At 40.4% G+C, this 27493-nt stretch overlaps 1 protein-coding gene across 4 annotated transcripts in view; it reads right to left on the bottom strand.

Annotated features, from left to right (window-relative positions):
• The window catches only part of LOC5567265, a 437455-nt gene that overhangs the window by 9059 nt on the left and 400903 nt on the right, over nt 1–27493 (bottom strand). For 3 of the 4 annotated variants that reach the window (XM_021849478.1, XM_021849479.1, XM_021849480.1), the window contains exons 7-8: nt 24308–24873; nt 5119–5747 (exon numbers count right to left, since the gene is read on the bottom strand). In XM_021849478.1, the coding sequence (XP_021705170.1) occupies nt 5119–5747; nt 24308–24873 (1195 nt within the window). The remainder of the gene's footprint in view (nt 1–5118; nt 5748–24307; nt 24874–27493) is intronic. The other variant, XM_021849481.1, reaches the window with a different exon arrangement.

Genomic DNA, 27493 nt, shown 5'->3' with positions numbered 1-27493 from the left:
GAATTTTTGTTGAGGAAGTTCTAGTGTAGAGCCGTTATTAAGAAGATAATGAGTGTCATCTTTTGTAGCTGACAACACAAATGTTATTCGTTGTTTCATATAAAGTGACAAAATAGTTTCATAGCTGGTCGCAATGCTAATGTAAAACCAAACAAGGCTTTTTCAGGCCTCTGTAAGTTGATCTTAAAAGCTTCTTGAAATCCCATATCCACAACATATTAAGTAGCAAATTAGATTGTTCAAAAAAGTCAGAAACGTAAGTGTGGTTCGCTGAAAATTCATTTTTGAAAATTATAGATGTTTCCAATAAAAGTTAGACGGGATTGGTGGTGTAATGGCTACCGCTTCTGCCTCATAAGCAGAATGTCACAGGTTTAATCCCAGGCCCGTTCTACTTTCTCGTACTTTGTAGATGTATATTTCATTTGCTGCTATCTTCTACTCTTAATCTAAGACACTTAAACTATTCGTTCATAGCAATCGCTACACGGAAAAATGGGGATCGGTGGTGTTTTCTAGTGAAATTATAAAAACATGTTTTTGAAAAACCCTGCCATCATATCGATGACATTCTTGGCAATATTCCATAATTTCCAAAATTTTTTCACGACACAATTAATCTGCCAGAGCTGTTATATGTTCCAAAATGTACTTGCAAGTCTTCAGCCTGACTATGTAGAGCCAGGTAAAGTTTGACTTTGAGCGAAAATTTTGCTTACCAAGCTCGTTGGCAACTTTAACTGTTCGGATGTGATTCATTCCCCACGTCCTATAGCAGAGGACCACACAAAAGGCCTTCGGCAGACGGATATTCCAGTTCTTCATGCACTCATGCAATCCATCAGCATTTTGTTAGTTCAGGAAAATTTGCCAATTCAATTGATGTTTAAAACGACATTTTGCGTAAAAGCCAAACCACTGAATGTTCAAGTTCCTGCTAAGATGTGACACTCTTTAGGTTAACATTTGTGGAATGTTTTCATAGTTTATTACTTCCCGCACAAAAGCCGTGACGATTTTAATCTTCCTTTTATTTGTTCACCAACGGCAAATATAAACTGGTATCTTAATTGACGTATGATGTTTGTTTTCATGAGTTCATGGTTCAGGGATCCTGCTTCATGATTTAATTACTAGAGATGTTCGGGTCGGGTTCGGGTTTGAAAATTTAAAAATTTTCGGGTTCGGGTACGGGTCGGGTTTGAAGGCTACTAAATTATCGGGTACGGGCTTGAAAAAAGTCGGGTTTAGTCAGGTTTGGGTCGGGTTCGATGAGAATTGTGAACAGAGTAACAACCTGAAAGCGTTTCTATGCATCGGAAACAATGAATTTATTATCTTTTCGAGCTCGGGTTTTATTCGGGTTTCTCTTAGAAAACTTTTTCGGGTTTTGGGTCGGGTTCGGGTTTGAACAGCGAAAATTTTTCGGGTTCGGGTCGGGTCCGGGTTTGCTTTTCAATTATTGTCTCGGGTTCGGGTCGGGTCCGGGTTTGAAGAAATAAAATAAGTCGGGTACGGGTCGGGCTCAGGTTTGAAAAATATGAAACCCGACCATCTCTATTAATTACTCAACTTGCCACTTTTCAGCACCATAATCGGAATCATAAATGACAGGCATCTATGTACTTGAAAAGTGCTTGTTTTCATGAACTGTGTTAATGATATCAGATTCTGCTTCATGATTTCATGACCGACATTGTCACTTTTCGTATCAAAAATAGGAATCATAAATGACAGATGACTAAATCCATGAATAGTGCTTGTGTTTCCATGAATTTTATTCATGGTTTCAGCATACATGCTTCATGATTTGAGGATTTCAATCGACATTTTTCTTCGCTAAAAATTGAATACGTAACGTACAGCCGGTGTTACGGTAAAATACTTCATGAATGCATGACTTTTGGTCATGGTGTATTTTCATAACATGAAAACACACATTCCTCCAGAAATCATGACTCTTTTCCCTCTTTTAGAATGCCGTATTGCTACCAGTGTAGAAGCAGAGACGGTCAGAAACCATTTCCTTTTTTCCATAATTACAACATGTATTTCCTTACGCCTGAGGCAATCTGCTAACCAAAAGCAAGCCACTGAGCCATAAAATTAACATAACCCTGTACCTTCCCGCATGAACTGACGTAGATGCAGGGGTATATCCGGTCTACTGTAAGCCAGTTTAAAATGCAACATACATTTCTTCTTCTTTCCCTCCTTGGGCTGCATTCTGACGTGGCAGGCGCCATTATTGCCTAAAAATAGAAGAGCACTAACACTTATACACTGCGTATGTCTGTTAGTCCCAAGCAGTAATCTGGATGTGTTCCTTGTGTAAGTGCAGTTGATCAGGCGATACAGGAGTAGCTACCACTAGGGCCAATCAAGCTCAAGCTCTACACGTTTCCAATACTAGTTTTGGATACTATGGATAAATACTATGGATTCCTCCTAAAATTTCTCTAAGAAAATTTTAAAAACTACAGCAGCAATCATTCTCTAGAAGCTTCTCAAAGATCCTTGCTGGGATATGTAAAGATATTGCTTCGGGAATCCACCAGAGATAGTGTCAGTGATATCGCCCGAAACTTCTCCAAAAAAGTTTATTAATTTTGACGTTAACTACATCTTACGGCAATATACTGGATGTCAATTGAAAATCTAAAATTTTGCAACCGTCACGAAATTATGTTAGATTTTAAACGCTAATAACTCAGCCATTTATCGATAGATTTTCAATATTTTCCCACCAATCGGTCGGAAATTTATACAACAATTTTCTCGAATATAGAAAACTACAGTTTGGATTCCGACACTTTGATGGAAGTTAAGAATGCCGTTCACCAGCTCAAGAACAATAAAGCTGCTGGTAAGGATGGTATCGGATCGCAGACGAGGTGTCAACCTCGTTCGTGACGTTAGACGGATAGGAGCAGGGAGACGCACTTTTGAATTTACTGTTCAACATTGCACTCATGGGTGCTATTAGGAGATCTGGCGTGCAGAAAAATGGCACTATTATCACCATGTCGCACATGCAGACGATATAGACCTAATTGGAATCGATCGCAGGTGAGTGGAAGAGGCTTTCGTGCCTCTGAAGAGGGAGACAACGAGGATAGGCCTGACCATTGATTCTACCAAAACGAAGTACATGATTGCAGGTAGAGATAGAGTCAAGCATGGTTGTGTAGGTGCTGAGGTAGTGTTTGGTGGGGATGTGTTTGAAGTTGTTGAAGAATTTGTTTACCTTGGAACACTTGTGACATGTGACAACGACGTTTCCCGTGAAGTGAAAAGACGTGTTGCGGCTGCGAATAGGGCCTTTTACGGACTACGTCACCAGCGTAGGTCCCGCAGCTTGCAAACAAAAACAAAATTCGCCCTGTATAAAACATTGTTTCTTCCGTTGGCTCACTACGGGCACGAAGCGTGGACGTTGAAAGAGTCAGACCGGAAAGCTCTCGATGCTTTCGAGCGTAAAATGCTGCGGACAATACTCGGTGGGAAACTCGAAAATGGTGTGCGGCGCAGACGCATGAATCACGAGTTGTATCAAGTGTACAAAGATGCGAGTATTATCAAGCGTGTAAAATACGGCAGACTTCAGTGGGCTGGTCACTTAGTGCGAATGTCGGAAGAAAGAATTGTGAAAATAATATTTAGCAGGGAACCAGGTATAGGTAAGCGGCTTCGGGGAAGACCACGAATACGCTGTCTGTACGCAGTGGAAGAGGACCTTGCGACCCTAAACGTTTGGGGCAACTGAAGAAGTTTCGCCCAAGACCGATGAAGATGGAGCTCTACAATACGCCCGGCAATGGCGTGAAGCTACGCTGTAGCCATCAAGGTATCAAGGTAGGTAACGATGGTATCGGAGCTGAACTCATAAAGATGGACTCGAAGAGGCTAGCTATTTATTTGCCCAGCCTGATTGGCACAATCTGGGAAACAGAACGCTCCCGGAGGAGTGGAAGGAAGGGGTAATATGCTCCATCTACAAGAAAGGCGACAAGTTAGATTGTGAGAACTTTCGAGCGATCACCATTCTAAATGCGGCCTACAAAGTAATGTGCCAGATCATCTTCCGTCGTCTGTCACCTGTAGTAAACGAGTTCGACCACTCACCAACATTTACGTGTAACAAATTCGATTCTTTTCAAAAAAAATCTGAAGGTCACTCTAATGGTATTGTTCTTCTAGACACTTATAAAGCATTCAATGATGTTTGGCATGGAAGTTTGATTGTAATATAAAAAAAAATATTTTCCAACATCAATTGTTAAAATAATTCAAAGATGTCTGTCAAATAGTACACTTCAGGTTAGTTATCAGAACTCCAGGTCTGAAAGACTTCCTGTAAGAGGTGGTGTTTCTCAAGCCAGCATTTTGGGACCAATATTATACAATATAGTCTCATCTTACCATAGTTACCTCAGGGATGTCCAAAATCTCTCCGCCAAAGGACGAAGCCTGCGTGTCATCTGTTGTAGATTGCGAAAAATTTCGGATATTTTTTCTTCATACTTGCAAAAATGAAAGATTTCTCCTAATGCTTCTAAAACTTAGCTTATAATGCAACTTCTATGTTTATTTGCCGATTCTACGTCATTATTTAGGGTCATACTGTGCACAAAAACTATCGAGAGTTGTTCTTAAGAAAATTCTAGAGGAATACATTTTTGTTTGGTGTCGATAGATATCTCTATTACAAAATGAGCATATCAATCACAACTATTGTTCAACGTACAGCTCAAAGGTTAAAGCAGTAGGTACCTCTTTTGGGGAGAACCAAACGCTATGAAAAGAACGGTCGTAATTATTGTGAAGCTGATGTGCATTTCATTTCGTCTTACAATGCATTGCAATGGTACATCATGAGTAAAGTGGTTGAATACTCACATCGCAAAGTAGACAATCGATTTTAAGCTCAATCATCCAAGCGAAGTAATGGCAAAGGATTAGCAAACCCATCGTAAATGGACATATCTTAATGAGATCCTTTCCGCGAACTCGTCTTCCGTGCTAATAATTGCCGTCCATCCTTTCAGATATATTAACATCGGCTACCCCACACACTTTTACCCGTGGAAATGCCAGCTAGAAACCCGCGTTACTTACTTTGGTTCATATTTGATGAGCGACCGGCGCAAAGCGTTCCTTTCAATCGTCCGCCGGATGGTATCGGTTTCACCAGCTCCACCTCCTCCACCACTTCCTCCTCCCCCGCCACCAGGACTTCCCCCGGTCACCGAATTGGCCACCGATCCGCTGGGATTCACATTATTGCCACTACAATTGCTGGTGATGCTGTGCTGATGGACCAAGCTGGCCTTCTTCGAGTCGTCAAATGCCTTCAGCGCTTCCTGAGTCAGTGCCGTCGGATTGCCGGCCGTAGTGTTGGCGTTGGTCGTGTTAACCGCGGCCATCATAGCTCCCGTGGACATCGTCGTGGTTGCCGTGGTCATGGCCGCTGCCGCCGTCGAGGACATGTGTACCACAGTACTGGGGAACAGCTGCCGGACGGCCGAATTGGGTCGCAGCGCGTTGTGGAACAGACCGGACGAGTGCCGCTTCAGCGTGTCGGACATGTAGTTGATGGGCTTTCCGGTGCCCATTTCGCCTTCGCCTAGGCCGGATTGAACTTCGCCGTCGCAGCATGCCTCCCGGATGGTGGACTCCTCGTTGAACCGAACCGAGCGCTTCGAACTGGTTTCCTCGTCCGACGTCACGTTGGTCGAATCGTCGTTCTAGGAATGGAATGTAATAAATAGAAAATATTGGCGTTAGATTATGATGTTTTGTAAAGTCAAATGAGATGAAATTGATGGAGTAACGCTGTAGCATTTGAAGAAATTTTAAGGTCTTCAAAATGGAAAACTAATGACACCGTTGGACCACGCCTTCCCATGTCAATACATCGTACAATATCTTGCGGAAACCAATCCGGTCCATTTGCATTGGCAGCCGGGAAAAATCAATCATCAATCAAAACCATACGCGTGCAATCATGTTTCTAGAGCGCAACCCCGACCCCCATAAACATCGTTCTTGCGAATGTTGTTTCCCACTATCCACTTCAGGCAATGAGAACGACGGCGAACTAACCTTGCCCGGATGGAAATCAATATCGACAGAAGTCGCACAATAAATATTAACACACACACGCGCATTTGCACTCTAAGCACGTTCAGTTGAGCTAATAAAATGTCGTTTTATGGGAATGGAAAATTCATATTTTTTCTTACGAGTGATGAAGCACATTGGAACTCAAGTCGGTGTTTTATGCAGATTTGTTTGTTCAATTCCCGAAGGTTGTCGATCTTATCTGCATAAATCGTCAAGGCACTTTCTAGTGAAAAACAAGTCTAATGGAAGAAAGGTCAGGCACCCAGATAGCCGGTAATTTTAAAAAAATGATAACCTAACTACTATTTACCAAGACACAAATTTGATAACCTAAGGGGGTGTGACTATTGCGCGGAAAACCTGCTGGTCTGACGCGCGGCAACGAGCCCTGTACCTTTCGATAGACTCACTAAAGCGATCCTCGAGAGTCTGTATGTCGGCCAGATGGTGGACCTCAGAATTTCGCATTCGCCAAGGGGCGTTCAGAGCCATTCTCAGAAACTTGTTCTGGACCCTCTGGAGCTTAAGGGGGCAGGATTCGTCATTGATTTCGGAATTTTTCAAAACAGTTTTTTTCCGTTTAAAATCAAGAAAATTTACTGGAAAATGTGTTCACTGTATTCTATTCACCAACCGAAACACAGTGAACACATTTTCATCGAAAAATTTTTAGTATTGAACTGCTTTTGATGTTTCGATGATTACGATGACGGAACCTTGAACGTTAAGGTGATGTGCTTTGGCGCAGCTCTCCCAGACCGGCATGCCGTATTCAATCACGGGACGGATGATTTGATTGTAGACAGCAAGCTTGTTCTTTTGGGACAGTGTCGACCTACGGTTTATGAGGGGATACAACATTCGCAGCATCGTGCTGCACCTTGTGGCTGTTTTGTCAACTTGTTGTCGAAAGATCAGCTTGCTGTCCAAAGTCAAACCTATACAATCGGCCTCGTTGGACCATTCCACCGCTGTGCCATTTAGGGTGATTTTGCAATCCTCAGCCGGAACAAGTCTGGGGGATTGGGAGTGAGGGAAGAGGATGACCGGGTCTTTGTCGCGTTAATACATATCTTCCAGCTGGTGAGGTATTCTGTCAGGACATCCAGGCCTCGTTGGAGTTTTGCCGTGAGCGCTCTGATCACTCTTCCACTGTAGACGATGGAGGTGTCATCTATGAGCAGAGACAGCGCGCCGCCTCCTGGGAGTGCGGACATATCTAAGGCGAACAGGTTGGATAGCAGGGGCCCGAGGATACTGCCCTGGGGAACGCCTGCGATGATGTCGTGCGCATCGGAAATTGCTCCGTTTATTGAGACCCGGAATGTCCTCGCTGACAGATAGTTAAGTACTATTTTCACCAGGTAGCTGAAAAGATTATGTTGTTGAAACTTGAACACCAGGCCTTCATGCCAGACGTTGTCGAATGCTTTTTCGACATCGAGCAGAGCCATGGCAGAGGTTTTGGATAAGGACTTGTTACGTCTGAGGATGTTGGTGACTCGGGCACGGTTGATCGACCGCGTCGAAAACCAAACTGTTGCTCGAGCAGGATATTGTTTTGCTCAACAGAAGCAAGAAGTCGGCGATAAACTGCCCTTTTGGAATACTTTAATAACGTTGAGAGAAGTCTGCTGGGGCGATAGCTTTTGTAGCTAAGCCGGAGACACTGGTTGAAGATCAAAGAACTGGACACTCAAGTGCTTGAGTTCCAAGTTCATGATGTTATCGAAACCTGGGGCCTTCATATTTTTGTAGGATTCTAAATAGGTCGAGAGTTCGTCAGCTGTGATTTCCAACTCCTCCGAGAAATCGTTGGGAATTTGATGGAGGTTGTTTGCATGCTCATTAACAGCAGCTTCATGCGAACTGATGATTTTGCGTCCAAGATTATGTGAGCTGACGAAATGTCGACCTATTTCGGCTGCCTTCTCAGCTTGATGTTATCAAGCGTTATCAAGCGCTTGACTCCGTTTTAGTTTCTTCGGGGGTTCCCCCAGTCCGCCCACGCCGCCGAGTTAGCTTGGTGATGTCCTGCTATAGGACCGTTGCCGACCACTCCTTGAGGTTCGCTTGCGTTGGGTAGTATGCAGCGATCATGGTGATCGGGCCGTCAGAAGCTTGCACTTCTACTCCTACGGCCTCAATGAGTTTGAGCTGCAGGCTCGGCAGCAGGCGCTAGTTCATGTTGTGGCGCAAAGCGATGACGACTCTCCCTCCTTCAGAGCCGGTCCGAATCGATCTAGCCGCACAAATCGATGGTTGGAAATGGAGACACTCAGCTCAGGCTTGAGGTTCGTCTCCGTGATGATGGCGATGTCGATGCTTTTCTCTTCACGAAAGTCGACGAACTCGATGGCTTTGTTCCGGAGGAACAAGCGTTCCAGTTTGCGATCCTGGTGGTGGCCTCACGGGCCACATGTGAAGAAGCAAGCAAATACCACCGAGTTGGCGGCGTCGATCTGTTCAAACTTGGAACGGTAGGCGCTCAGCCGTTGGAACAAGTTCTTGGTATATTCCAACGTTTGCTCCGGTGTGTACATGGAGCCGTCGTCGGAAGGAGGAGTGCCAGGAGCACTAGGTCCAGGATTCCCCCATCGGCTGACATGTCGTCGTGGCGTGCACACAGGCATATTTGCCTCAGCGGGACTTCATGTGACAGTGCCTCGCCCCGTGACCGATCGCGAAGCAGTTGCTGCACTGCGTCACGTCTCTCTTCTTCGGGCAGTAGCGCTCCCATTCAACCATGATGTTGAAGAGCACTCTCACCTTCGCCGGGACCGCCATGGTGATGGATCCCTTTTCCAGGTGGGCCAGGAAGAGGCTATCCCGATGCCTTCCTCCTTGCACTCACCGGATGGGAAACAAGTTCTTTGGCTTCAGTCCGGCCATCACCATCTCCTCGATGATTGCCTCCAGGGTGTATTCCGGAAGGTCTCGAATGAGCACCAGCTTGCTACCGGAGGCATCGTGGATGTAAAATTGCAGCCTCTTTGCTTTTAGTAGCTTGCCGGCCTTCTCATAGTCATTACGAGAGTCGCACATAACCTTCCGGTGTGGGACAGCTTGAACAGCGGCTTGATATTGTGGGCCGCTAGTTCGGACCGCAGTGCCGAGATGTCCATCGTCACCGTAAACAGGGGGCAACCTTGGCCCTCTGGGGGACTTGGTCCACTGGCAGGGAGGCAAATTGGTTGTTTGCCAGCAACCTGTTGTACGCCGCCGGGTCGGCATCTTAATTTCGTGCGCGTTTCGGCGCGCTTGTTTGCCCGTTGTCGGCCAGCGGGGTGGGGATCGAGGCGGAATCCGCCTTCTGCTTGCGGTTGCGACCCATTGCAAATGCTATGGGTCGCGGTTGGTCTGCTGCTGCTTGCTGCAAGGAGGATTTCTCGCTGCTACACCAAGCAGGTAGGTTAGCGCCGGGGAGCAGTGGCGGAAACGCGAAATCGCGATAAAGTTCACTTCACACACGAGAGAACAAAAATCGAACTTTCAAAAACGAGCGAATCGAAAAAAAACACGTCCGCTCTGAACGGATCTGATGTAAAGGATCTTTTCATCAAAGCCTCCGAGCAGTAAGTGACGCTAAACAAATATATGCAGGCAAGCTAACGGAAGCGTTAGCCTGTGCGTTTGACGCCGAGAAAACTGGAGTCTAGAATTCAGCGGTGTCTCTTCTAGACATAGAAAAAGCATTCGAGAGTGTTTGGCATGAAGGTTTGATTGTAAAATTAAAAAACTTTAATTTTCCAACATACATTGCTAGAATAATTCAAAGTTATCTGTCAAATCGTACACTTCAGGTTAATTATCAGAACTCGAGATCTGAAAGACTTCCTGTAAGAGCTGGTGTTCCCCAAGGCAGCATTTTGGGACCAATATTATACACTATTTTCACATCTGACTTACCTGAGTTACCTCAGGGATGTCAAAAATCTTTGTTTGCGGATGACACAGGCCTCTCCGCCAAAGGACGAAGCCTGCGTGTCATCTGTATTCGATTGCAAAGAAGTTTGGATATTTTTTCTTCATACTTGCAATAATGGAAGATTTCTCCTAATGTTTCCAAAACTCAACTAATAATATTCCCACATAAACCAAAAGCTCTTTATTTGAAACCTTCAAGTAGACATGTTATCACGCTGAGAGGGGTTCCAATAAATTGGTCAGATGAAGTTAAGTATCTAGGGCTCATGCTTGATAAGAATTTAACTTTCAAAAATCACATTGAGGGCATTCAAGCCATATGTAACAAATATGTAAAATGTCTCTATCCACTTATTAATAGAAAATCAAAACTTTGTCTTAAGAACAAGCTTTTGATATTCAAACAAATTTTCAGGCCAGTCATGTTGTATGCTGTACCAATATGGACTAGCTGGAAGAAAGCTCTGCAGAGAATTCAAAATAAAATTTTAAAATGATTCTTAGGCTTCCTCCCTGGTATAGTACCAATGAGTTACATAGAATATCCAATGTTGAAACATTGGAACAAATGTCAAATAAAATAATCAATAATTTCAGGCAAAAATCGTTACAATCTTCTATTGCCACGATTAATGCGTTATATGTTTAGGTTAAGTTAGGTTAAGTATATTGAACACGTCTTTTTTTTTCTCTTATAAGCAGGTGAAATCAACTCACCTGTAAAAAATCTGAACTGCTACGGCAAATGAAATGTAATATGTTGTTAACAAAATGTTAATAAAATCTTAGATTTGTTTTACCAAATTAGGATGATAGTGTTGACTAATAACACAGAACACCTAGATATAAGAAATAATGAATGTAATATTTGGAATGATACTAATAAAGAAATTAAAAAAAAAAAAGAATTCAGCGGCGTACGGCGTTCTGGTGGAACGACAGACCTAGCATCCTCCGTGCAGTCATCGATAGAGATACCGAGACGTGTTTAGAGAGCTAGATGGAAAGTCAACATCGAAGATTGACAGGTGACCGGCTGGCCAGGGCTATTTTGATGGGCACATCAAATGTTGACAATTGAGCATTGACGAAGACGGAGAAAATGCCGACGATGATTTACATGGAAGGCTTAAACGGATTGTTAAAAAGACAGTTCGGATTCCTACAAGACCTGAACGTTGGACGCGAATAGGGACGGTCATCACGTGCGAGTAGAAAACAACAAAGCAGAAGAGAAGAAGCAATCGATCGTGCGCAGTGCTAACCATAGACGTTGAGAACGCGTTTAACTGGGAGGCTATCGCTGCAGCCCTACACCGAAAACATGTCCCCTTCTATCTGTGTGAAGTTCTGCAAAGCTACATTCAAAACTGAGTGCTGGTTTGCGGCGCTAAACTGGGACTGATGTCAAGCGGAGTCACGGCGAAAGTTCCACATGGATCTATACTCGGTCAACACTGCAGAATATGATATACGGAGTGCTAACATAGAAATGCCGAATGGAGTCGACATCGTTTGCGGATGATGTCACTCTTACGATAACTAGCAAAACTGCGGAAGACGTGGAAATAATGATGGCAGAATCGATCGACTTCATAGAAACAGTAGTTCGTCATTATATGGAAGTAGTGCTAGTCAGCAATTTTGAAGCGATCGAACAGTACATGGTTATCGTCGGAAGATACATACAGCCTTTGACTCGGAGAAAAGAAGGAGATCCCAGTGGCTCATTCCTAAAGTGTCGGTTTGGTCGAACGGAAACACGGAGAAGTTAACTTCTAACTGACGTAATTCATCCGTGTACTGAGGATAGTTGCGAAAATATCTGCACAGAGTAGGGCACGCAGAGTCTTCACTTTGTTAGGAAAGGAAATATCAGAGCATGTAATGTTTGACTGCCTATGATTCAAGGATATACGAAGTGATATTATGTCAGAAACAGCAATCGTCGTAAATCCGGACAACATGGTGAAGAACATGTGTCAGCATGAAAGCACGTGGAGTGAGGTGAACAGAGGGATAACACAGATTATGTCGTCGCTGCAAAGGAGTTGGCGTGAAGACCAGAGACCACCAGGTTACGATTGGAGTAGGCTAGATCCTCTTCCGGTGAATAGACCGAGTCAAGCAGGCGTAACGTAGTTTCGGTAAAAAATCGTCGAGGCACCTGAAAACCGCAAGTCCTTCGCCACCCGTATTTGCAAGGCTGACCTCGACTCCTATACGACTAACATCGAGAGGGAAAAGGCAAGATTCACCACCGGGAACTTATTGAGTAAGGTTGAGTAGGTCGCGAAACAATGACAAATGTTCGTCGAGGCTTCTGGGAACTAGAAGTTTCCCTCCAACGGAATTACAGGGCCTACTTCGGCATCTGCCCGGACAATTTTCGGAGTAGACAAAGTCCACCGCCGGGAACTAGTTAAGTGACAGTGAACCAACAAAAATTTGTTTAATCACAAAAGAATGCTCAATCTCTTTTCACTCTCACAATCTCAGGACGAACCTTTAATTTTCACATGGCCACAATTCGGAGCCCAGTAAATCAATTTTTTAAAAGAGTTTTTGAAGTAAATGAGGTTAGTTGGTCTTACAATCCTTGGGTGAGTCATCCCCCTTGCCCCCCTCCTTTTCTATGTAGCGGAAAAAGCATGGACACGAGGGGTGCAACGTTGGTCTCAAACGAATATCTCAACATCAAAATGAGCTAGACTCCAGAGTGTTGGTGTCTTCAGTCTTCGACAAAGTTATTCAACAGATCAAGGGAGATATTATTCAATAATCTGTAACTCAAGATCCTTATCAGCTAGAAGACTGGTGTCTTCGGCAAAGATGTTCAGATTGAAGGCTATCTGGAGGTGATCTTATTGAGAATGTATCCTCTAGAAGACGCTAGTATTTTTTTTTCCAATTCGACAGTGTTTGGCATGAAGATTTGATCGTAAAATTAAAAAAAACTTTAATTTTCTAACATACATTGGTAGAATAATTCAAAGTTATCTGTCAAATCGTACACTTCAGGTTAATTATCAGAACTCCAGATCTGAAAGACTTCCTGTAAAAGCTGGTGTTCCCCAAGGCAGCATTTTGGGACCAATATTAAACAAATTTTCACATCTGAGATACCTGAATTACCTCAGGGATGTCTAAAATCCTTGTTTAGGGGTGATACAGGCCTGTCTGCCAAAGGACGATGTCTGCGTGTTTGGATATTTTTTCTTCATACTTGCAAAAAAGGAAGATTTCTCCTGATGCTTCCAAAACTCAACTAATATTATTCCCACATAAATCAAAAGCTTTTTATTTGAAACCTTCAAGTAGACATGTTGTCACGATGAGAGGGGTTCCAATAAGTTGGTCAGATGAAGTTGAGTATCTAGGGCTCATGCTAGATAAGAATTTAAATTTCAAAAATCACATTGTTAGACGAACCAGCCCAGGGCTGAAAGTCTCTATAATAATAATAATCTATAATGCGCATGGTGAATTTCGCTCCTAGCCTGAGTTGAACCGCTAGCGTGGCCACACCGTTCATTTCGGCCTTACAGTTCGTCCCGTTAATGCGTCGGTAGTCGGTAACATAAATTTAACCCCCGAATGAACACCACCCGTCGCACCGCACACGAATGAATTTACCGCACACGAGAAGAGAGAAAGAGAGTAGCTAGAGTAAAGAGGGAATGCAGTAGTAGAATAGGCCTAGAGTTTAAGATTGTAAATATGAATAGAAGTATGTAATGTCGATAAAGTAGAAGTTAGGGAATGAATTGAATATAGCATGAAATGAAAGTGAGGAAGTTTGGAGTGAAGTTTTTCAATAAATGAGTACACTACAGTCCAAAAGAGTTTTGAACAGCTTTTCTTGGGAGAAGTCTAGAAAGGTAAATGTAGAGGGATTTTCACGTATCGGGTAGTTTTTGTTTTTGGTCATTTTTTTGGATGTTTTACTGGAGAGGTTGACTCCGAATTCAACCAAGAGACAGCTCTTTAACCTTCCTAATGCATTAAGAAAAAGTTACACATTATGCATTAAGGGTCAAAAATGACCCATGACTTTAAAACGCTCTCAAAAATCCATTTTTGAACCGATTTTGGTTATTTTAGCTTTATATGAAAGATATGGAACTAAAGAATGGAACCCTGTAAATTGTTTGTCAGTATGGCCATTCTGGGCACAAGGGCACAAGGGAACCTGGAACCTGTTTCAGAAAGAACTGGCGTATATCATTTTCAGCAGTTCATACACATGTATATAACGACGGTTTAAATTTCATGGTTCTTCATTCCGATTTACAAGAGCACCAAGAGGACCAACATTTAGATTTGGCCGGTATTTCGGAGTGTTCCGGAACCGGTTCCGCTAGGGTGTGATGTGGACATTTTCAGACCTTCATATAGTACCATCATGCGACGGCTCAAAATACATGATTTTTCATCCAGATGTAAATGAACATTATGCCATATATCTGGCGTTACGCACCTAGTGGAACAGAGCCTGTTTCTCAGCATTTATAAACGGAGAGGTTTGCTATCTGACTATTTTTGCCTATGTATATATGCCAAGGCATGATGATATTGTATATCTGGGAAATCGAAAAAATTCAAACCCGGAAAGATCCTCGACCGGTGGAAATCGAACCCATGCCCATTAGTTTTATCTTACTGAAAAGCTGCACGTTTACCGCTGAGGCTATATGGGTCTCTTAAACATAAAGTTATCATACTTGAATTATATTTTCGTTATTACCAAATTAGTAAAAAAATGTAATATAAGGTATCGAAATCATTCGAAATAATTCTAACTTATAACTATTATAACTTTTGACATCAATCGCAATTTTGAGACCTGCTCAAATAGGGCACCAGACATCCTTTTAGGAAAACCTTCAGATATTCCTTCAAGAATCACTCTCTAAATATCTCCAGAGGTTCTTCCAGAGAATTCTCCAGGAATTATTTCGAAAATTCCTTCACGAATAATCTCTACCGTAATTCTTACAGCAATTTCTTCACTAGGGCTTTTGCCAGAGATTGCTCCAGAAAGAAATATTGTTTTCCATGATACATTTTAGACCAGTTTTGATAGGGCTCTTGATAGGCTGAATATCTTAGCAATTCCTCCGGGAGTTTCTCCAGGGATTCGATAAGCAATTCGTCCTAGGAATCCTGCAAACAATATTTACAGGCATTCAATTTGGTTACCGGCATATCGGTCTATTTTACTTGAAGTAAGAGGGAGCATGGAGAAGAAAGCAATGAATACTAGATGGATAGGTACCGTAAGGGAACGGCGAGAGAAATTGGATTTGATGTTGAAGAGGGCATACCATATAGAACAGTATTACTTGAAACGTCCTTCTTTTTGGCTAACGTCCTCTATGGGAACGGCGTGGCGTGTTGTTCGAATTACACTACCAAGACGGCCAAGACATTTACAGGGATTCTTTTAGAGATTTCGCAAGAAGTTTCTGCAAGAATGTCTCTAGTGATTACTAAAGTAATTTTTTAACTGGGATTCTTCCAGGAGTTTCTCTCAGAAATCCTCCAAGATCTGTTCCAGGATTTTTTTTTTCAGGAAAGCTGTGGAATTTATCCAGATATTTTTTAAGCAATTTTTTCTGGTATTCTTTCAGAGATTCCTCTAGAAAATCAAGGATTCTTGCAGAGAATCTTCAAGGCAACACTTTTTTATGAGGGGATTGTTAGAGTATGTTTATGTTCACATCTTCAAGGTTTCCCCCAGGAATTACTCTAAGAGTCACACTAGGACATTTTGTTTCAATGGTTACTCAAGATGTTTATCTAGTGATTTCTTCAGAATTTTCTCTGATGATTCCTCCACGGAAACATACAAAGATATCTCCAAGTAGTCCTCTCAAGATGCTTCCAGGAATTATTCCGAAAATTGCTTCTTGGATTCCTCCCGAAATTACTCCAGGGATTCTACCAGGAATGTTTACAGGTGTTTCTCAACTTACAAATTCCTCAAGAATTTCTTGGAGGAATTCTCCCAGAGTTACCACAAGGAAAATCTCGACATGAATTATTTTAATAATTTCTCCAGACTGACTGGGACTCGTTCTGAACCACCAACAGGGATTCCTCTAAGAGTTCTTCTTGAAATTCCTCTACACTCTAGTAAAACCTCTACAGCGATTCCTGCAGGGATTTCTCTAGCTTTTTCATCAGGAATATCACAAAGGATTGCTTTAAAAAATCCTAATGATTTCCTCTAGAAATTGTCCAAGGATGGGCTGGTAGACAATCAACTGCACATTTTAATGAAATATGCTTTTCGTCTACGCAGTCTTTATTATAAATAAAGCCGGTAAAATAATAAACAGCGGAGCCAAAAAGCATATTTTATGTTCCAGGGATTTTTTCATGAATTCCTCTAAAGAATTCTTCTAAGAATCCCTCGAATGCAAGAATTACTTCAGACATTTTTCCAGGAATTCAACCAGGGATTCTTCAAGGGATTACCAAGGAGTGTGGGTTCGATTCTCGCTTCAGTTAGGAAAACTTTTCGTCAGGAACGTGTTTCAATTGTGAAATTGGGCGTTGCATGCTAGCCCGTGGTCTCTTTCAAAGGACAAAACGTCCACTGGAAGCATTTACGTGAAGGTGTTTTTTAAAGGTTTCTTCAGGGATTGCTCTAGGAATCTTTTAAGGACCTCATCTATTTTCATTCGAACATCTTCTTGAGAAAAGGAGTTCCTAGAGGAATCTTTAAAAAAATCGCAGATGAAATTCAGGATGAATTAGTATTTTTTTTATGAAATCTCTGGAGGAATTCATGGGTAAATCTATGTAGGAATTTATAGAGGGTTCTCGAAGAATTGCCCGGAGGAGCTTTTGGAGGCCCAGAACGAGTCTCTAAAGAAATTTGAAGGAGAATTCCTGGAAGATCATCTGAAAAAATCCTTAGAAGAATTCATGTAGCGATTTCCTGGATGCATGCCTGATGGAATTCCTAAAGTAAACTTTTGAGGAATCCCTAAAGGAATTCAAGAAGTTATTTATTGTAGAATCCCTAGATGAATTTCTCCAGGAGAATTTCGGGAGCGATCCCGGAGGAAGTCTCAGAAATAATTCGTAGAAGAATCTCGAGAAGACTAGCCGAGAATATTCTGGAGAAACAAATGGAGAAATATCTGGAGTAATGCTTCAAGAAATCGTTGTTTTGTAACTTGGAGGAAGCCTTAAAGTCATCAATGCATAAATCCATGTAGAAATATTCCTGGAGGAATGCTAAGAAGAGTCCCCGACCAGATAGAAGAAACAAGATTATTACAGTTTTGCTCTTATATGATTTTATTATAAGACCAGTTGTTATAAAACATATACCGTTAGTAGTTGGAATAACAAATTTAACGCAAAATAAATATAGAATATAACAAATCCTATTGAAATTATACCAATATGATTACAAAACGTGTTACCGACCTGTCACAACAAAACAACATGATTGCAAATTTTGTTATTGTTCATAACTTTAGATGTTATTTACAACCAACTTACACATGCAATGTAAGAAATATAACAAATGTCATGTAATTAATCTGATACAAAAAAAAATGTGACAAGTTGAGAACACAGCTATCTTGACAAAGTTATATGAACTTCTGTTAATTTAACAGATTTTGTTACAATATGTCATAATTTTGTTATGTGATTCTAGACGGGTGACTAAGAAGCCTGAGTGGCCCAGAAGTAATATCTGAAAAAGTTCCCTGAGGAATCGTTCGAGAAATTCCTGGAGAAATTCTAGTTAAAATTTTACTTGAGGAATCTATGAAGGAATCACTGGAGGAATTTCTGGCAATATTCCTGATGGAATTGCTGGTATTTCTGGAGTTCTATCGGAAACGGTCTGGTAGCGAACAAAATTTGTTTCTTGAAGAAATCTCAGGGTAACCGCTTGTGGAACCCATGGAAAAATCGATGTAAGGATTACAGTAGAGATTATCTTGGATCTTATGGCTCCTGCACATAAGGCTGCAGCACGTGCACAGAATGCAATCAGTGGATTACAACAAAATTGTATCACAATTATATCAAGATTTGTTACAAATATCAAATTTTATTTCATTTTTGTCCATGCACGTTGAGTTGTAACAATGTCCTTACATAATTAAAACAAAATAAGTCAGTGATGCATTTTGAACTGAACGCGTTCCTTTTTTTAACGAGAACGCAGTCAACATTGAATTCTCGTGCAAAATTTTGTCAATGCTCAAGAACGCTCCGTTCACTTATAAATGGACACTGCAGCCTAAAACACGAAAAACTATGTTGAATTCATATCATTCCAAATTGATGGTACCATCGATGTTTCCTAGCATCTTTTGTATGACTTTGGCGTGTAAATGTGTTGTGAATGAGTATTGGGAACAATTTTCTTTCCGCGTTCATTTTTCAGCTCCCATGGGTTCAATATTTTGAACTGATCAATGTTCAAGCCTACTTGATCCCTCGTTCAAATATTTGAACTGGAACGCAAACTGAACGCGTTCAAATGCAACACTGAAATAAGTTACAATAACAAAGGCTATTTCAAATTTGTTTAAATTTATAACATAATTATAAAACAAATCGTGATAAAAAATCGGAGGGAAGTTACTTAAACATGTGCGCTTTTATTCATGTAAAAAACATAACAAATTTTGTTGTAATTAAGTTATGAATAATGACTAACTGAGTTATATTTTTGTTTGATTTGAAACATTATAAGTTAAATTTTTGTTTGGATTATATTATATTTTGTTTCTCTCCTTCTGTCGGGTGTGAGATCACTGCGTCCATTTTTTTTAGAACTATTGTGATATACCCTTTTGCTTTTACAAAGACCCTCAGTGGCGGGAACGCCGACGGAATACTTTGCGCGGTGACTGAACTTTTAGCCATCTGCCATTGATGGGCAGAAGTCCTAAGTTGCAGCATTGTGAACCCCCAATCTGGTACGATCAGCCTGATAAAGCCGACCACTTCCCTGGGAGATGCGTTCCAAATATCGGCCGGCTCCAAAAAGGGCTTGCCAAATATTTTGGATCTTCGTTGTATATGTGCACTGCAGGAGCAGAGAAGGTGTTGTGAGGTTTCGCACGTTTCACTACAGAAACGGCAATTTGGGTTTTGGATGGCTCCGATCTTTTGTAAATGGTATCTGCTGGGGCAGTGTCCAGTTATAAGACCGGTGTAGGTGCTGAGGTCCCTTTTGTTGAGACCAATGAGTTTTTGTGTTTGTTTCGAATTAATTGTGACGAATCTTTTAGATTGATTCGCATTGGAAACTGTTTTCCAATTGGATATAATTTGCCTGGACAACCAGCTGTTCAGTTCAATATTTAGTGAGCAGTTTGATATGCCAAAGAATGGCTCAGGACCAATGAATGTATTGGCCGATCCATTCCTGGCTAGCTCATCGGCAATTTCATTACCCTCTAGACCCATATGCCCGGGGATCCAATATAGTTTAACTCGATTGCGGATGGCTAGGGTTTTTAGAGCTAAAAGTGTAAGCTTTCAGAGCATGAAGAGCTGCTTGGCTGTCGGAGAAAATACAGATTGTTTAGTTTCAATTTTGTTTAGTATAGAGGAAAATGTATTGAATTTTTTGTTATTTTATCTACTATCGACCAGTGGATTACAACAATATTGTAGCTCGATTATATCAAGATTTATTACAAATATCAAATTTTGTTTCATTTTTGCTAGAAGTACTTTGAATTCATGAAAGAAATTTAAACATAATTGAAACAAAACCATATTAAGCTGCTTCAAATTTGTTACTAGTTAGAACATAATTATAACACATTTTTCATTAAATTTGTGAAAGCAATTGCTTATAACAAATAAGTATTGTACAAATAAGTAATGGAAAATAACAAAATGAGTTATATCTGGGTGATTCGAAACATAATGAGTTACACTTTTGTTTGAATTATAACATATTTTGTTTCAGTTTAGTTTAGTTTAGAGTAAATTGAGTTATAATATTTAGCTTAGCTTAGCTTAGCTTAGACTGAATACACATATCAATGGTTGCTATTCCGTGATTGACCAGTCAGTTAAGATGCACAAAGAATCAACTAGAAGTTCGGCTGGGATTGGCCATAATCTTCTTCAGTGTGCATAATTTAGTGCCTCTATTTATACATGGTCAATAACGGCGCCGGCCACGTCCTTGCAGTCAGGTGGGATTGAGGGAAGGAATGTTAGTGTGTAAACTTTGCTATTTGGAGACCGTGTTTGCCTCTGCATCTCCACAAAGGTTACTGGGAGGGATGGTTGTTAATGGGGAGGATAGTTGGGTCACAGGATTCACTTTGATAAGCAATTAGACCATAATAAACGATTATTTGTTAACATGCTTAGGGATATAACATATTCAATTGTCATGAAAAATTTCCAAATAGGAGTAAATGATGTCGTTACTTGAAGTGACGAACCATTCAAAGTTTGTTGAACAAATAGCTAAAAGCAACATTCCTACAGTTGTCAGGACGAAAGCATGTGTAACAATATTTTACTCAAATTGAAAAAAATAAATCGATTGGCTGGACCATCACATAATATTCTTATGCCGACACTTACAGTGGCGAACCATTCAAAGTGTTTTGAATAAAATTAACGTTTTGCAAGTCTATACTTCTAGCACAGACAAACAGACCGAACCATTCAAAGCTTTTTTTTATAAAATTAAAGGTAAAAGGCAAGGGATTTTATATAAAAAAATGAATTAGAGTTTATACCTACACTTACAGTGACGAACCATCCATAGTTTGTTGAATAATCATATTTATGTTCCACCGTTGTAACGATTAAATGTGCGGTCATACACATTTTATAGATTTAAAAAAAAGCATGAAACGAGCTCACCAATGGATCCTTCATCCCTGATTGAGCAGCCACAATTTTCAGCTTTATTTGAAGCATACATACTTACTGAGAAACGCGAATCTTTTTTCGCACTCGCGCCACGCGGGCCGAAAACAATTGGTCTTGATTCCGTCGCTCGCTCTGGAGGAGCATGCCATGGAATCGGAAGACCACACACTACTCAGTAAATTGTGTTATAATTTTTATTATTTTAACTACTAATCATTAAAAATTATAACATACTTTTATAGAAAAATCGCGATAACGGAGTAGCAAAATATGTTTCAACTCTGTCAGGTCAGGTTACTCTAGCTTTTACTGTATACCTCCCTTGTTCTCTGGTCCGTTCAAAATCCAGTTATGCTGAGTTGACTGTATAATCATTTTTTTTCTAATTTGGCTGTAACGGAAATGATATTCTAATATAATATTTTTAAGTTTGGGAAGCCCAGCGGTAAACACGCAGCATCTCAGCTAGACCAAACTAAGGGGCAAGGTTTCGAATCCCACCGGTCGAGGATCTTTCCGGGTTGGAAATTTTTTCGACTTCTCAGGCATACAATATCATCGTGCTTGCCAAGCGATATACATAGGCAAAATAGTAAGATGGCAAACCTCTCCGTTTATAAATGCTGAGAAACAGGCTCTGTTCCACTAGGTGCGTAACGCCAGATATATGGCATAATGTTCATTTACATCTGGATGAAAAATCATGTATTTTGAGCCGTCGCATGATGGTACTATATGAAGGTCTGAAAATGTCCACATCACACCCTAGCGGAACCGGTTCCGGAACACTCCGAAATACCGGCCAAATCTAAATGTTGGTCCTCTTGGTGCTCTTGTAAATCGGAATGAAGAACCATGAAATTTAAACCGTCGTTATATACATGTGTATGAACTGCTGAAAATGATATACGCCAGTTCTTTCTGAAACAGGTTCCAGGTTCCCTTGTGCCCTTGTGCCCAGAATGGCCATACTGACAAACAATTTACAGGGTTCCATTCTTTAGTTCCATATCTTTCATATAAAGCTAAAAGAACCAAAATCGGTTAAAAAATGAATTTTTGAGAGCGTTTTAAAGCCATGGGTCATTTTTGACCCTTAATGCATAATGTGTCACTTTTTTTGTAGCGCCGCTCCTAGAGGTCGCTGAAAGCTTCTTTTAGCACGAAAATGTTCGTTTTCAAAAGTTAGGAAAAGTCAGAAAATTTTAGATTTATATCTCTTTTCTCTACAAAGTTACAGCTTATTTACCGTGCCGATTGGCCAAAAATGACCCCAATGCACAAGGAAGGTTAATCGAACGGAGATTCGTTCGAGCTGTTTGAGTCTTGTTTTCTGGTGATGATAACCATCGCGAAAATCAGCTTTACGCACTTTAATTTCTTTATTCGCACGACTTTGGTCGTGAGCCACTCGTTTCCCTGATCAGCCAGCTTGTTTCCCGCCCATTCGTTTTGGAAAAACCAGAACCCTCCCCTGTAGGGTCTCAGTTCGGTCGGGCAACCTTTCAATCTCGGTAAGTGGTCTCCCTTGGGAGTGGAACGTAAGTCATTTTTACTTGTTCCCGGGATACTCGCAAGGCTGTCGGGTTACAACGGATGATTGGTTCTCCAGATTTATGCTCTTGAAAGTTTGAGGTTTGGCTTCGATTCATATTCACCTTAAGATAGATCTTGACTTTAAAACAATCAAAAAGATTTAAAATGTGAAAGTTATGAAAATTTCACACACTCCGAAAAAATGATGTGATTTTACGTCTTTTGGATGCATATAAAAGAAGCGAGCGGTATGACGTAAATTTATGTCACACTCTTAAAAATAATGGAAATTACTGTGGACGTAATTCATAGTATGACTGAATGACACATGATGTAAATGATAAAACGACACAAAAATGTGTCCTTGAAGATGTATTGAACAAAAAATGCAATTTTACATGTTAATGCACACGAAAACGATGGCACTATGATCGTCATTTGCTGAATCAGACGCTATGGTATTTGAAATTAAGAGTGCACATATGGCCAAATAGGGAACCACTATGACCATAGCAGGGGCCCAGATAGCCGTAGCGTTAAACACGCAGCTATTCAGCAAGACCAAGCTGAGGGTCGTGGGTTCGAATCAGACTGTTCGAGGATCTTTTCGGGTTGGAAAATTTCTCGACTTCCCTGGGCATAGAGTATCTTCGTAGCTGTCACACGATATACGTAAAAATGGTAATTGGCATAGTAATCTCTCAGTTAATAACTGTGGAAGTGCTCATAAGAACACTTAGCTGAAAAGCAGGCTCTGTCCCAATGAGGACGTAACGCCAGAAAGAAGAAGTTGACCATAACTGGTACACTTTCCCTAGTTTACGGAGCAAGTTGCAGAATGATGATTTTTACAGCACGAGTCGTAAATTTATCCTACGAGGCTTGCCGACTAGGATAATTACTACGAGTGCTGTAAAAATCAAATTTTACAACGAGTTACGTACAACATATTTTTGAAATTTCGTAGAAAACCACTTGAGGGTATTAGAGATTATATAGGAATGCATTCACCATTATATTACAACTTCTGAAAAATGTAATGTTGTGTAATGATTCATATCGCAACTCAAAACAGTTGCGTAATGGGAAAACGTTGCGTAATGAATCATTGCAGCACTTCATTGCAGGAAAGTAGGCCGTTACATGACAGATTGGTGTGATGAAAAACAGCCTATAACGATGTGATATTGCAAAAAAAAAAAAATTAATAATTTCAGGCAAAAATCATTACAATCTTCTATTGCCACGATAATTGCGTTATATATTAAGGTTAAGTAAATTGAAAACGTATTTTTTTTTCTCTTATAAGCAGGTGAAATCAACTCACCTGTAAAAACTCTGAATTGCTACGGCAAACGAAATGTAATATGTTGTTAACAAAATGTTAATACAATCTTAAATTTGTTTTACCAAATTAGGATGATAGTGTTGTCTAATTACACAGAACACCTAGATATAAGAAATGAATGTAATGTTTGGAATGATACTGATAAAGAAATTAAAAAAATATATGAAGTGTTGTAACCTGTTCCAAAAGAGACTTCTTCAAAATGCAGCAATAAACTGAACAGCCTTCGTATTTTACAAATTTGTTTCGTCACAGTCCTCATGTATTTCAAAAGGAAGCTGTTTGCTCTGAATCGCACTTGAAATAAGCTTAATTTTTCACAGTTCATTGCATTAAAGTCAAGAGTTCATCCTTTCAGACCATTGAGCACCCCATGTGCTCATCTATCATCACCCTCCAGCATTGAAACGGATTCACGGGCTGATAGAATTAATCACCGCCATAACCCCCCATTAACCTCTTATTTTCTAACACACTAACCTGGTTGGATTGCTGATTGTGCTGTTGTTGCTGCAGTTGCTGTTGGGTCTGCTGTGCTGACTGCTGCTGCTGTTGCTGTAGTGACTTTGGCTGTTGGTGTTGTTGCTGTAGTTGGTGTTGCGTCTGCTGTTGGTGTTCGTTCTTCCACAGTTTTCCACCTTTGAGGATGCCACTTATCGCCTGTGCCGTGCTTAATGGTTTGTGCTTTCCTATTTCATAATGACTATTGATAGCGTTTGGTTGCTGTTGTTGTTGTGCACTCGTAGCATCTCCGGATCCTGGCTTTTGCTGCTGCTGTAGCTGTTTCTGTTGCAAGCTTCGAAGGTCGCTGGCGTTGACGGCGGTTGCGGAAGATGGCGGCACTGCCGTTGATCCCGTCTCGTTGCCCGAAGTCACTGCAATGATAGTGGTAGTAACCGGAGGAGGTTCGGAATCAGTTTGGGTTTTCTGAATAATTCTCCGCTCGGTCACGGTCGTCATCGTGATGGTTTCGACAATGTAACGCTGCTGGGTTTGCGCTTTGGACGACGACGAGGACGACGATTGGCTCTTATCATCATCACCACCTGGGAGAAGGATTTCAGTTTTGGAAAGCATCCGTTGAAATATGACGGGAAGCATTTAATTGGCGTATTTTCAAGTTACACACCATTTTGGACACACATACAGGCCATGCAAATATAAAAGAGAGAATACACAATCAATTACGCGGCACGTGGATTGTTCAATCAATGGATGCTGGGAAATGCGTTCGACCTAGCGTCGAACAATGCATCACTAGCTGTGCTACGTCCGGTGTACTAATGCAAGGCTGGTGTTGGTGAACTATGGGCTGAAACCTACTTTGGTTGGTCAAAACTCGAGGAGATGCGTACGTTTGATCTCTTCAGCAAATTGTATTGGGTGAATTAAAGCTTTATTTAACGGTTTTGAATTTGATCTAGATAATTTATAACTTATCTAGAGTAGTTCTATTATTTGATAGTTTTTCATAAAACTACACCGCAACAGCATTTGCTTACTAACTGGAACTTACTGGAAAACAGTATTTGCTTAAGAACTTTTGTCACTGACTGTACATATTAAATATTCTTCCAGGAATTCAGCAATATTTTCGACCTGGGATTTGTCTTGAAGGTCCTTCGGAATTTCTTCAGCATTTCAAAAGATATAAATGATCTAGAATTGTAAGTTCTAAGTTATGTAGATCAAATTCAATACCGTTAAAATAAATCATTAATTAGTCCAATACAATTTGCTGAAGACATCAAACCTCTCGGACGCATCCTCAGACCGCCAGAGGTTTTGACCAACCAAAGTAGCTTTCTGCCCTATAGTGCCACGTGAATGCAATGTCAAATATCGATTCTTTGTGTCGTATGGCCCGAAATAAAACATACCTACGATTGAAGTTCTACCGATACAAAACGAGAGTCGTGCGTCAAAATGTGCATCGATGCGGGAAATTGGTGTGTGGGGGCTTGTGGTTTTTTGAAACTGGAAAATGATTCCGAGAAACTCGAAATGAAATGATTTAGTTTGCGTCGGGCCAATAAGTGCTTTCATGTGGTTGTTGTAAATGATGGTACGTGGTACAGAAATTAATTTTGGAATATTTATGGACTTCTGATGGGCGTTCAATCAGATAATGTAATGACTATAACTTATGTTTCCGGAATATATTTTTGAACCCACTCCTATTCTATATTTGGGACCATTTTATTTACTATCATCAATCAATCTTCAAAACGACATCGAAAAACATAATCAATGAACTTTAGAAAAAAATGTTATAAGATCTTTAAAAAAACTTAAATTTTTAACTTAAACCAATGACATCCTCACAAATCAATACAATACACCGTTTAGAATGGTTAGGAGCCTTTGGAGTATTTGAAAACTAACTTTAAGGTGAAGATAAATCGAAGCCAAAGTTCAAATTTTCAAGAACACGGATCTGGAGAACCAAACATCTGTTTGAGCTGAAAACCTAATCGATTGGTCACCATCAGCTAGTGACCAATCGATTGAGTTTTCAGCTTGAACAGATTTTCGGTTCTCCAGATTTTCTTCACCTTAACCATTATTATGTTATTAATATATGACATAAATATCTCATCAATAGCAAAACATACAATCATAGCAAAATTTGTCATTGGTGTGTTATACTTGAAAGTCATTATTACATGACTAATCAATAACAAAATATACTATCATGGTAAAATTTATTATTTGTGCAAAAATACTAAAAAACATTAAATATCTAAAGAATAACAAACATCGCCATCACAGTAAATTATGTTATTATTTTGATATTTGAAAACTTTATTTAAATAATTCATGAGAACAAACCAACATCATATTTTGCCATAATAGCTCATTTTACTATTCGTTTGATATTCATTGAAGATTCAAAAAGCAAAAGTTTTTAGCAGGAAAGCAAAAATTTTATTTTTCAATCATGCTAAATCAAGATATTGAAGTCAAAGAACTAAAATCACCATTATTTTGATCTACTTTGTGGGCTTCGTGGCCTTGCGGTTAGCGGCGTCAGTCGTTTAGGCGTATTGTGCCACGAAGCGTGGGTTCGATTCCCGCTCCAGTCGGTGGAAACTTTTCGTCAAACGAAAAATCCATCACTGGGCTACTGGGTGTTCTGTGTTGTCCGTTGCCTAATGTTCGTGATTGTGTTCAGTCTGTGCAGCCTTTGGCTGAAGACGGTGTAAATTGTCTTTTGAATAGCTTATTAAGTTATTATTTTGTTATCAATATCTAAATAATAACATATTTTATTATTCACGGTTGCCTATATTTTTGCTATTATTTTGTTATTACAATGGCAAAATATGTTATTATTTAGTTTTATGCCATACAAACTTAGTTATTATTTTTGTTATTTTATCTCTTATTTCAAACAAACAAAGAACAAATTTTGCTATTCAAACATTCTATTTTAATAGGAAATTATGTTATTTTTTTGCTATTCTCCTCTTCCCGGGTATTCTAATGTGGCCAACAAAGTAATATCCCAGATCATCTTACGTCGCTTGTCTGTAACGATAGACGTCCGAGAGATACGTTCGAGGTGGTCGATGACCTAGTCTACCTCGGCTCATTGCTGAAGGGTGTTAGTAATTTTAGTCATGGAACATCCGGTTAGTACAAGAAGGCGTGGAACCCATCGAG

This window comes from Aedes aegypti, chromosome 3, assembly GCF_002204515.2.
Source record: "Aedes aegypti strain LVP_AGWG chromosome 3, AaegL5.0 Primary Assembly, whole genome shotgun sequence".
Lineage (NCBI taxonomy): Eukaryota > Metazoa > Arthropoda > Insecta > Diptera > Culicidae > Aedes > Aedes aegypti.
This window is presented reverse-complemented; position numbering and strand designations above follow the sequence as displayed.